This window comes from Corvus brachyrhynchos, unplaced genomic scaffold (genome assembly GCF_000691975.1).
Source record: "Corvus brachyrhynchos isolate BGI_N302 unplaced genomic scaffold, ASM69197v1 scaffold223, whole genome shotgun sequence".
NCBI classification, from domain to species: domain Eukaryota; kingdom Metazoa; phylum Chordata; class Aves; order Passeriformes; family Corvidae; genus Corvus; species Corvus brachyrhynchos.
Window position 1 is genome coordinate 6040680 of NW_008237174.1, and position 13104 is coordinate 6053783.

The window sequence follows — 13104 nt, forward strand, 5'->3', positions numbered from 1 at the left end:
ACTGCCTTTTTGTATTCAGGCAACAGGGCCACTTTGATTGCTTTGGGGTAATTCTTTGGCCAATAATCCAATAGAGCATGTAGTCTTTAGCACATTTTCTGGCTAATTGACCCTCAAAAAGCTCTGAGTTCCCTGCACTCTTTGTTGTCAAACACCTTGCACAGTTTCTTTCTCTACCTCACTCACCCTTCCTTTCAAAAAGAAATAGATTAAAGTTGTATTATAGGCCTGCAGTTGCACTAAGCCTTCAAATCCACTTGTTTGTTCCCGTAATTTGAAGGAACACTGGAAGCTGAAGCTTAAGAAGGTAACAGAGCAGAGCTTATCTGGCCTCAGTGGTCTTTCATCTTAATTCTCCTCCCTTTAGTGACTCCAGCTGCCCTTTCACTACCTCATCCTGACTCACCTGGGGAAGCATTTTGCCTGTGCTACACTGGATGGAATTCAGTTCTGTGAGGTTAGAAGTTGGGTTTGAGATGAGGTTCTTCACACTTTTGACTGATTCCTTCTTTTGGCAGATAATGCAGATCAAATGCAGAGTCAGGGGGCACTATCAGACCAGGCAGTGTGTTAAAAGGCAGCCACCTCTTTCTGCCCACACATACAGCACAGTAAGGCTCCCAGAACCTCATGCAAACCAACACTATCAGACCAGGCAGTGTGTTAAAAGGCAGCCACCTCTTTCTGCCCACACATACAGCACAGTAAGGCTCCCAGAACCTCATGCAAACCAACAGCAACCTCAAAATCATATCTTGTGGAATGATTTACCTTCAGCTAATTCTTACAATCACAGACATCTTAAATCTTGCACGATTTTTGGAACATAGTGAGAGACCAATTGCTCTCCTAAGCTGCACATTATCGGCAGTTCTTCTCCCTTATATTCTCAAGACCAGAAAAACCATACTTTGGGATCAGTGGGATATTTATTAATTTCAGTCTCTTGATTTGTAAATCCTGACTAAAGCTGTGTCAGAACAACTGCCATTCCCCAGATCACACCTAACAGTAGTGACACATCAGGAACTTCAAATTAGTACAATTAAATTTAAGGCATGTGCCTTAATTACCCTTCTTAAGAAAATAATTAGCACTTGACAAAAATCACAGAAGCAGTATCTGTGTTATGTGAATGAATGTGTTCTTGTCTAAAGGGCATCTTTCATTCTGATCTCCTCCTCTGTTTTTCCAAAAGCCTCCTCATATAGGGCACAGCAGAAGAGGGTGAAGTAACAATCAATTATTTACTTGGACTGCTACACTAGATATCCAAAAATAGAGTTGAATATTAGAATTCACTGGATATCCAAAAATAGAGTTGAATATTAGAATCCTTGTGCAGACAATAAGGCTGGGAACATGGAGAATCACCCACAAATTTGCAGTGGTCAGTCAGTTAATCATCTTCTCCTCTTACACCTAAGTCAATGGCTGAGTTTTCATTAGTTTGTATTTTGTGAGGAAAACTTACTCTTCTATCTTATAAGAACCCTCATATACTACTCTATAAGCTGGATCTCTTTTTCATTCTTGCTGTGCAGTGTCCCAGGAGCTTTGACAGAGGGTGTTTGGTGTTGCTGAATGTCAGAAAGTGGTTCAAGAATGCAGTAGGTTTGAGGCATCTCTTTATTCACCTGTGCTATCCTCAGGATTACAGCAGCCTCAAACACTTAAAATTATCTGGCTAAAATCACTGTGCTCCTGCCTTTCCTAATGGAAGGTAATATTTGGGTGGATGCTGAGGCTAAGGAATGCAGACATTTTGGGTCACTGATCTGGATAACAGCATGTCTCTAACTCAGTGCTGAGTTTACCTTATTAAATACTGTGTGCAGAAAAAATTAAGTAGGAAGCCTAGAAAGAAATCTATCAAATTCCATGTATTTCTCTAGAAATCAGTATTTGTGTATAAAGCTCAAAAAATTTGCCTTTGTGGGGCAGTTGTGAGAAACAGCAACTTTCCACTGGAGCTCAGTTGCATTGCAGAGTTACCATTATACAGCTAATCCTTGCTGTTAGGCTGGTTTATCTGATATACCCAGATTTATCTGAAATGTTATACTTTGTCTAAAAGTCACAAACCTAAGCTGATATTATGTCACAGCTATTTTGTCTATAAAATGAAGGAATTCCTAATCCCAAATAAAGCTCTTTTTTTTTTTTTTTTTTGGAAGATGTCTGGCTATTTCACTTGAGTTAGAGAACACTAAGCTTTGAATATTAAAAAACTTACTTTATTTGTGTTCCATGAATGTTTTTATCACTCTTTGGATATCTAAAAGAATGAATCATTCTTGCAAACAACAGAATCTGTCAGAAACTAGCAAACAATAAACCATATGCTTTCTGGCAGGGGGTATAACATACTCTGTGTGCACAGCAAGGCAGCAGGTTTTAGCTTTTTAGGCTCTGCTTTCATACAGGCATTGGAGAATAACAAGAACCAGCACTAGGCCAGTCTGCAAGTCTGCTTTAGTGTGTCACGTTTGGTTTGCATGTTGTTTAATCACTCCATGTCCTAGACCAAGCTGCGCTCCCCTCCCAGTGACTTGACTGAGGTAACCAAGAGCCACCTGACACTCTGCTTTCACAGCTCCCCCATTTCATGCCTTTCAGAAAATGACTTGACAAACTGGCATGGAATACTACAACATGAAACAATGAATCTCAGCAGTCACTGGAACTGTTAATCACTTAGTTTTAGCAACTAAGACTTATGTTGCAAATCTGTTCCTGGTGGCTGAAGCACACAGTGGCTCCAGCAGGAACAGAAATGCCTGAGCTGAGTGCAAGCTCAGCACTTCTTTGTGTATCTGCTCTTTTCTAACATATGCACCACAAGCAAAGACGAAGTCAGTTCCTCCACCATGGGCAACAGAAATCTTTGTAGCCTGCATTCACATTGATCTAAATGTTTGAGCCAGTATCTTGTAAATTCATGTTTAAAATGTTATTGCAGAAATAAAAAGAAAAAAAATTAAGATTAAATTTGAAGCAGTACCCCTCTGCCTCCATATCACAGTTGAAAAATCACACCAGACTGGAGAACTGCTAAACTATGAAATATAACATTGACATGCTCACATTTGGTGGCACTAATATCAGTATGGTAGTGAAAATGAATGCAGATGCATGCTCAGTTTGCCTCCAGCCACAGCAGGCTATGCAGGTGAAAACAGAATTGAAGGATGGAGCTGTGGGGATGGGCAAATGCAGCATTTCTCCAGAGAAGCCAGACCTGCCCATGCCCCTCAATGCTTAGATCCCTGCCCCTGCTCCCTGAGAACTGAGTTGTGCTATTGCTGCCATTTCTGCTACTGCCTTGGATGAATCACTTCTTTTATAAAGAAGGCTTTGCAATATGGAAATATAGTTGATGATTAGGAAATAATTTTCTATTTAAAAATGTAAAAAGTTGGAAACTACCTAAATCTATAATTTTACAATGCAAAGCTGTGCCAGACATTTAAAATTCTCGATGCAAGGAAGACTTTTATCTGTTAAGGCTTGTTATGTGATTAAAAAGATAGTTGCCTTTGGGGGGCAAAAAAAAAAGGAATTAAACTCTGAAGAGGCCTCTCCAGTAAAGGAACAGCAGAAGAGCAAAGAGTTGTCAGGGAGAAGACATTGATACCTTGAGCTGGAGGAATTCAAATGCCAGTGATTTAGATGGTTCTGGGAATTGGCAATAACTGATAGAAAATGAAAACCCTTAACTGTCAGGAGAAATGCTGCTACTCCGTGGAGCATCCCTAACCTGTCAGAATAAAATGCAATGGGAAGAAAAATACTGTAATCTTTAATAGTTAATACTTGCAAAAAGAGGCACTAGAAGAGAGCTTGACACTAGAAGAGAGCTTGTGTCTCTTTTCAAATTGACATGACACCTTTCCTCACAGTGTTTTTGCAGTTGCCATAGATTTTTTCCCCCCTCCCACTACAGGACACATACTTCTAAATGAGTCAATTCAAAGGAGTTTCTCTTCTAAAATAATCTTCTGGATTTGAGAAACTAATACTTTCTTTGTTCTCTAATTGAATTTTTTTTAGTTCATATGTGGGGAAAAAAAGTGTGTCAAACATAATTTGGTGATGAAAGTTTAAAAGACAAAGAAATCTAAGCCTGTCAAACCTTTTATTATCCCATGCTATGCTAAAATAATGCACTTTAACTCACACACCTTTCTGGGGATAAGGGTGTCAAGAAAGAACATTCAAGAAGTTTTAGAGAAGAGCTGAAATGACCACAGGAATGGAAAAAGCCTGTCTCAAACTCACATCTGAGAGCCTCTTTTTCATACTAAAAATCAACAATATAACACAAAGCTAAGGAAATGAGATCTACTTCTAAAATTAAACTATGGGTTTTCCCGCAAACTGTGTGCTGCTTGACCTACCTGCATCACTTCCAACAGCAAGGCACCTCTGAGATGTCCAGTGCCAGAGCATACTGGCAAATTTTGATAAACCAGGTTTCTCTGGAAACACTCCAAACACTGTAGACTCCCACCTTGGCTACAAGCAACTCCCCTGTTTCATATCTTTCCTGGGTACCACCTTGGGTATTAATGCAGTCAAAATCAAATTCGAGGCATTAATACCAGAGTGGTAAGACACTTGATAGAACAGAAATAAGCTTGGCATAAATTTATAGGGATTTAGTTCCTATAAATCTGAAGACCTGCATTACATAAAGGAAATATAGACCAGAGATAATAGACAATTAAAGGAAAATTAAGTGAGCAGCCACACCCACTTTATTAGATAATTTTGAGTTGTTAGAACTGTAGTTCTTCATGTAACTAAGCTCCCTTGATGCTACAGAAAAATCTGTTCATGAGGAAAGGATGAGAAATTAATTAGATCACAAAGTAGTGGCCAACATTGGAAAAGCAACAAGAACTAATGACATCCAAGTTTGTAAGATGATTTACAATTATGCCATCTTAATGATTGGTGCTGGAACTTCTGAAATTCCTTGCAGAATTAGGGTAATACATTTAAAAGTACTAAAATTGGTCAGGTTAAAAAAAAAAAGCAGCTGTCCTTACCTCAGTATTAATTCATGAAGCTTACTGGGAGATAGGGAGGGGACTGAACAGAGAAACAGGAGTGGAAGATCTTCAAGAACAATTCATTTGATAAATGAGTACTACCAGTTTCACAATAAAAAAGGGGAACATTTTTGGCTAAAAGCCTACCCATATTTAGTACTGAAGTGAATGTTGTCAAAAATCAGAAAAGCTCCTTAGAGACAAAAATGAGGAAAATAGCTTGCACTTCAGAAAATGTGATTAATAACAGTGGCTGAAATTCATCAAGGAACTGAAAAAATTGGGGAAGATTAATTACTGACTGCAATAAAGACAGCATTCAAAAAAAAAAGACTAAAGAATATTGGAAACAAATTGTAGGTAGAGTACTTTCATTTACTAACAAGACTGGCTGAACTTTTATGAGACAGAAGTGTATTAAGTTTTCAATAAATATTTCTTTTCATCTGGGGTAAGGGCGGAGGTATTGTTGAGTAGAGTAAGGTGTTGCCCAGTCCACTGAAAAAAGGAAGAATATGCCTGGTTACGTCTACCAGGATTAGGATGTTTCTGAGACACCAGGAGTCTCAGGCATCAGAATTGTGGTGCAATTCTCAGAGCAAATATGCTGCCTGCTGCTATTAACTTGGAGTAACAATACTGGGAATTCAGCAGTACTAGAAAAATGTACATGTGGTGCCAGTATTCCAAGGTGGATGATCTAAGTTGATCCTCAGTGATAAAAAAACCGGTGGGAAATTGGCAAATGTGAAATAACCAGGAGTGGAATATAGTGAACTACCAGCTGATGTGTTTTTATTGAGAATGGATGTTTTCAAACAAATGTGATTATCTACCAAACGTAATTTGAAAGACTATAAATATAACGAAGAGGATGCAATAGCACCTATAAAGTATCTATTTTTGAATGCCAGTTAAGTGGACTAAGAATTGTCTGATACCTCCCAGTATATCAGAAATGATACTTGGAGGCCTGGTAAAATTGGCCCATTCCCTTTAGTTATCTATGAGTAAATAGACAATTATTGACATTTGTGACCAGTGCAATGGCTGCCAAGACAGGCAGCTGAAAGGCCAGGATTGCCATTAAGAGCAATCAAGCTACAATTTCTTAAAATAAGCCAGGTATTAATAATGCCAAGCTCAATATGAGCACTAAACATCTGTATATATTTCAGTCTCCCAATTTAAGCTGACCACCAGAGATAGATGCTGCAGTTCAGTTCCACACATCTAACTTGGAATTAGTCCCAGATTTCCCTCCTCTTGTCTTGTGAATTGAGGTTCACAGCTAAATCTTCTTTTAAAGTTGTTTATTGTGTAATAATTATTATAAAAGCAAATGTTTATTGATGTTCTTAGTTATGGAGATAATTATTACACCTCTAATTTCACAGCTAAACCTTACTAAATGAGAAGCTATTACTATGATTTACTGTGGAATTAAAATTTTCTACACTTTACCACACCTTTCATTTAATTAAATAAGGGCAGTAAAAAGAAGGGAGTGCAACTTCTGTTTTTTTGGTTTTTGTTTTGAAAGACAACTGTCAGTTACTGAATGAAGCATGAGTTAGTATGCATTTATGTACATATTCATGTTGAACACAGACTGACTTCCCAGCTTTGCTAAGATGATGATTACCTTAAAAGAATAAATGGCATGAACATTTAGTTAAAAAAAAAAAAATTCAAGAGTTAGCTGAAATCCCTGAGAATCAGTAATGTAGAAAACAAACTCATGTCACAAGAGGTTGACTCTCTTTAGGGGTTGCTTGTTTTCATGAGAATGCTACTTCAGTTTTGTTGTGAGGACAGTGGGGCAGACAGGGGAGCAGTAGCCATGCACAGATTCCCCATAACATTTTCTGTGAACCTGTCAAGTTGTTTTGTTTTTATAAAATAGGGATATTATTTTCCCTTTTCAAAGAGTTTGTGCTCAGTTAAATTCCATGTGCAAAGTATGGAGACTCTTGAAAGATACTGCAAAACCAGGGGCTTCTTCCTTAAATAAGGGACTCTTAAGTGTTACATTAGGAGTGAAGATAATTACACCTTCCACTTCACACCACTCCTTTGAAGACTGTGATATATAATCCACTGTCAGTATTTCCTAAGCCCTTCTTTATTCTTTTTAGCCTAAGTAAGGCTTTATTATGGACCCAAACCCCATGATTAACATTATCCCTGTGATTGTTTTCCTAATTTCTGGAAGAAAATTGTCATCTCAGATGGTCATCCAAATGCACAAGATCACTAAAATACTGCAGAAAACATACCCATTCCTGATTAAAACTTGAAATTAAGAATACCTTCCAATATAATATTCAGAGTGCCTCTAGTTTTCAGGTCAAGGGAACTGAAACCAATGAAAGTGAACTAAAAATTAAATAATTTTATGACATTACTTGAAAACATATGACCGAATTTGTTGTCCCTACCCGTATTTTTATATTTTTAAAAATTTGGTTTTATTTGTTTACCTCCTAATCACACACATCCATACTGATATTCATATTTTATTAGTGGTATGGAATAGTTAAAGTCTCAAAACATGTATGCATATTTTTTTTTATTATGTAGCACATACAAGTTTGAGGATTGATCATACTCTTTTCCATCTATATTTGATTATGGATGCCTGTGCCATAAAACAAAGAGAAAAATCAGAAGGCTTTTCTAGGCCAGTAAGATTCACTGTCAAAAAGGTGCATTTTAAAGCAATAGAGAGCATTTCAGAATTCTGTCTTTAAAACTTAAATTTTGTATGTTTAGCGGTAATAAGAAAATAAAAAGGTTCCATTAGTAACTTTTAAGAATCTGGAAAGCATTGGGTGTCAAACTTATGTTGAAATCCTCAAATTCAGTCACTCAAAAGCCTCTCTTCCTTAAGGCTGCTCTAAACAGCTCTTCTCCATTTATTACCTAGCTCAGATTACACCAAAGCATAGTGCAAAGGCCAGGGGAACATCACAATTTCACCCATATTTTCTAGCATCTGTACTTTTTTCACAGGTGTTGCTAGAGAGGCAAAACCACTCTGACCTTAAGGTCAAATCACAGGGCACTTAGGTGCTGGCAGAACAGAAGGAGCTCAAATAACCATGATTTGCACATATGGACCAAGCAGGACTATAGCACAGGCATTTCATTTTCCAGAGGGAATTTGGAAAAGTGTCAAATATGTGCCCAATACAACTCTATCTATCCTCTGCTGCTCATTTAAAGCTAGATTTTATTCCCTGTGTTATTTTTCAATAATCAGTGGAACTATTTTAATCAGTTACACAGGGAGTAAAAACAACTGGCCTGGCCTAAACCCCACCTTTACACTGTGTTGCTTACGGGTCTCAAGTTCTGTTTAAGATTATGGACAGAGACAGTACCTCTAAATCTCTCTAAATCAGAGCCCTAGGATAAACCCATTTCTCCCTGTACAAATCTGTAATTTGGCACAGGCAATAAACCAGCTTCGTGCAGATGCATCTAAAAATCTGTGCCATGTGTAAAGTCCTGATTTCAAACCTCTGAAGTAACTGGCATTGTTCTTATGAATTATTTCAGTATCCTGAGGTCTCTAAGATGTTACAGGGTATCTTTGTTTCACTGGGCAGTTATCTTACTCCATCATCTGCTGACATCTCTCTCACACATGCTTAACTGACAAATTGTGAAGCAAGTTAAAAAAAACAAAAAAAACCAAACAAATAAGCAAACCAACCACTAAAAAACCCAAACAAAATTCTCCAAGTTACTCTGACTTCCAACCGTCTCTGCAGTGAAGGTCTCTGGAGTTAAGCTGGTGCAATGACACTGCATTTGCTATAGCACCAGAGTATAAGCCATCTGCATTGATACTAAGGTTAAATTCCAAAGTCAAGCCAACTGCAAGGAATCCATGTGCCATCCCAGGAGAGTTTCCGAATCACTGGTGGAACAGAAAGTAGTAGATGCTTTTCTTTTCTTTTCTCTCTCTCTCTCTTTTTTTTTTTTTTTCTTTTTTTTTTTTTCTATAACCAAAAGCCACGAACTGCTTGTAATATATTGCACATGACAAGGCATAATCCACCCTCTGCACTAAATGTGTTGTGGAGTAATGTTATGGGAATGCAGGGATTTTGAGTGAGCATTGTAAATCTCAAAGCATCAGGAATACTGAGCAGCACTAATATCTAGAAATAACTTCTTGCCTGTGCTAGGATTATTTTGAGGTCTTTTTCCAGTTTCTTGAAATCAGCTGTCATGTTACAGCACAGAATATAAAACACTTGCAAATATTTTTCAGTACTAAAGTAAACTCTTGATATGTCTCTTCAAAAAACAGCTGCAGAAGAGTTTTGAATACGAATAGGACAGTTCAGTTTGACTTCAATGGCAGCTGAGTACCCAGCTCCCAGAGGCTCTTCAAACTCCCCTCTACCACACCCCCCTTACAAATAAGAGGCTTTGCTATTACATGTTCTGTGCTTGATAGAATTAGAACCAGAAGTATAATTGTATTAAACATTCTTCTGGTCGACCTGGGAATCCTATTAACAATATTCTAACAAACCCATTGAGAGTCTGCCTAAGTAATACTGAGCAAAATAGTACTTTCTCAAAAAAAGGAGGGAAAAAAAGCATCAATATGTCTGACACAAGTGTGCACTGAAGTGCCAGGAGACTACTTAGCTCAAGTGCTCTGTTCGGCATCTTGGCAGCACACCACAGAACAGGGAGACACCTGACAAATTTTCATTAAAGTTCTATGAACAGGACAGTTAGGTCAGGCTGCCAGGGACCCTGTGTCAGTGCCACTGTTCCAGGAAGTGCAGAATGGGGTGGCACTTCTTCAAGCTGAGTCAGTTTGAGTCAGTGTCTCGTATCTCTGAACACCACTTCATGACATGTAAGTAGAATCATAGTTGCCACCCCTGCAGCCTTGCTTTTCTAGTCTGTATTTTCTACACTGTTATTTTAGGTAGCAGAATAGATGAGTTGCTGGTGCTGCTCTCTTCCATCAACCTATGTTCTTGCAATGAAGGAATCAGGTCAGCCTGCTTGCTTTCTCTCTTACATGCACAGGCACATACACAGAGGAGATTCTGCACTTAAGGATGTTATTTTTAATTCATGTGCAGCTCACCCTGTATGGAGAAGGAAGAGGGCTGTTATACAACTATCTAAGCAGCAGGATCAGTCTCAAAGATAGCAGGTCTTTGAATGAAAGATATATGAGGCATACATCTTCACATGAATGTGTAAATTAAAGGTACCTGTAAAAAAAAAAGCTATAGATAAAGCTAGAAACTAAAAGATAAGGTGTAAGAAGTTGCCTTTTCCAGGCTCTGTTAGTCGAGGAGAATACAGTCAACATCTGACATATTCATCAGTTCAGTGAATTCCTATGTACCCTTGCCATCAGCAGATTAAATCATTATAAACAGTCCATGAAATTCAGGGTATATGCTGTATTATAAATTCCCTTAAAAAGCTGTGAACTCACAAACTACATTAAGCTACTCAGGACAGCTCACAGAAAGACAGCAATACATTTTACAATCAGTGAACACAGTGCCTTCTCACTATCATTCCATCATGCTGCAGTATGACAGCACATATAATGATATTCATCCTTAGTCTCTACTGCTGAGAACAACCAAAAATTCTCCTCAGGTTGTACGGGAACATTTAAGTTCCAGAACAACTTCTGCTGTACACGGTAGTTCTTTCTTCCTTACCTTCAGCTGCCTTGATGGTGTAGCCATTCTCTTCATTTGGTGGCACCTCCAGGAGCTGCATGACCCTGTCCAGCAAACCATGGATGATCTCAAAGCCCGGGCTTTTGTTGTAATAAATCGCACATAAATGTCTGTAGTTTCTTGCCCCTACATCTGCAGAAGAAGGAAGCAATTATGTTACCTGGGAAACTTTATCACACTTCTAACCTTGCCTTTTGCATCACTTTTCTTCTGTTGCCCTGTGAGGCACTTGTGGCTGAAAGGAGAAATAAGTATGTAAAATGGCTTCTCTGACAGACCTGTCACATAGCCTGAGGAAATAATGGAATTTATTTAACCCACTGGACTTTCAGTCAGAAATGCAAAGAAAGATATAAAGTACCCTATGCCTTGAGCAGGAAAGAGGTTTGTTATATGCAAGTATCTTCTATGCAGTGACAGGTACCAAGCATAAAGCTAAGTGTTAAAGAAATTTAAAATAGACAAGCCAAAATGCAAATCCCCAGTAGGCATGGAGAAGCTTGTGATGCTGGTGGGAAAGCTAAATATTTATAGAACTCGGCTGTAGAACAACTACCAGCACAAAACAACCAGCCCACAACCTGAAATGAGTATAATAACGTTAGCATGGTGATCTGTGAAAAGACCTTAACACAGAGGTTCCCAAATCACAACTGTTGCTTTTTGGGATCATCTTGGACATCCCTGCAACCAAGTGATTATGAAAAATGTGCTACACTGCACAAACTCAAACAGTGACATGAGTATCTCCCACTTTGGACAATTCCTTAAGTCAAAATCCTGCCTTATGCCTTCTGGTATTATTGATTTCAGCAAAGTATGTTCCCCTTCTTTTAAATTTTCAGAATGAGTATGTAGCAGTATGTTGCTATCCTTGTACCTCGAGGCTACCCCATTGCAATGCATACTGCCTAGGACTAGTGTGGCCTGCTCTTGAGGCTTTACTCATTGTGGGTTTCAGCATTTTGATCAAGTCAACAGGAACCAAGCCCAAAGGAAAAAGAAAAGGAATGGGTTTTTCAGGTAGCACAGTTAAGTAGTGAAACTTCTTCACCATGGTATTTTGTGGATGCCAGGAGTTTGCACAGCTCTGAGGAGGCAGATGAAGTCCATAGCTGATAAATCCACTACTTCTTACTACAAAGAACCACATTTATGCTGGGAAGTCCCTGAGCTACTCCTGGCCGTAGAGCAGGGGAGCCCTCTGGCAACAGCATCCACTTGTACTTGCTCACCTGCTCCTGCCCTGACAAGCACTTTTAGCCATCAGTTAAAAGTTAAACTACAGTCCCAGGGCATTAATGTCTACCACATGAGAAATTAGAGATTAAATGAAATTTACATCTTGTTTATTTTCTCCAGCTAAACAGTAACAGAAAAATCTGTCAGGAACTAAACAGGAAAGCATCTAACAAGTGACCAGAAATACACAGGTTAAAACAGACAGTAAAAGGCAGGAGCAGACCCTACACACAAAATGAATGCTCAGCCTTTTTGAGACAGAACTCATTCAAAACTTCTAGGGCAGCTACTTGGTACCACAGCTGCAAGTTCTCTCATCAGTCACTGAAAGCTGAACTTACTGTGGCAGTAAGTCTGCATTTGTCACTCAGCACTTTTTCCCTGTCATTAATAATGTGCAGTGTTAAATAATGCTGGAGAATGCAATCCTGAAGTTAAAATGGCAACACAGGAAAGTAAAGGCTACAGAGAAAATATCAATAAATGCAGCATCTGATTTTGGGTCTGAGCACTCTGGCTGCTCTGCCCCTGTGTCACATGTGTCTCTGTTTCCCAGCTCTACTGAGATACCAATCAGTAGTGCACTCATAGATGGTCAATGATTTATTCTCATGTTGTATTGAGCAACAGAATAGAAAAAAAGTATTTTCCCTAAGACAGCACGTTCTTTGGGCTACAGGTTCAGTAAAATGGTTTCCTTTTTTTTATGAGTAATTATGGTAGCAGAGTTTGTGACAACTATCTGAATTTTAATTTCATTATGATTAAGATAGTGCTGCCTTCAGACCAAGCATCAGAAATAAACATACACAACATTTTTTATACCTCATGCTTTCAATTTTAGAAAACTTTGGTAAAGGAAAGGTTGCTTTTTCAAGTGTATTAAAACTTACTCCTTTACAGAGTTATATCACAAGAGAGGAAGTTCATTCACTACAAGTGATAGGAAGAAAAAAAGATCTTGGGAATTGTAGGCACAAGCTGGCAGATGTTAGAAATGCTTCAGTTCTTTATAACTCACTTAAGAGCTCTCATGTCATGCCATGAAACATTTCTATTTTTCA

The 13104-nt window shown here is 38.4% G+C and overlaps 1 protein-coding gene across 1 annotated transcript in view; it reads right to left on the reverse strand.

Annotated features, from left to right (window-relative positions):
• Positions 1 to 13104, reverse strand: part of FARSB (phenylalanyl-tRNA synthetase beta subunit) — a 36713-nt gene that overhangs the window by 4466 nt on the left and 19143 nt on the right. Inside the window, exon 16 of the mRNA XM_017728727.1 lies at positions 10778 to 10930. Within this exon, the coding sequence (XP_017584216.1) occupies positions 10778 to 10930 (153 nt within the window). The remainder of the gene's footprint in view (positions 1 to 10777; positions 10931 to 13104) is intronic.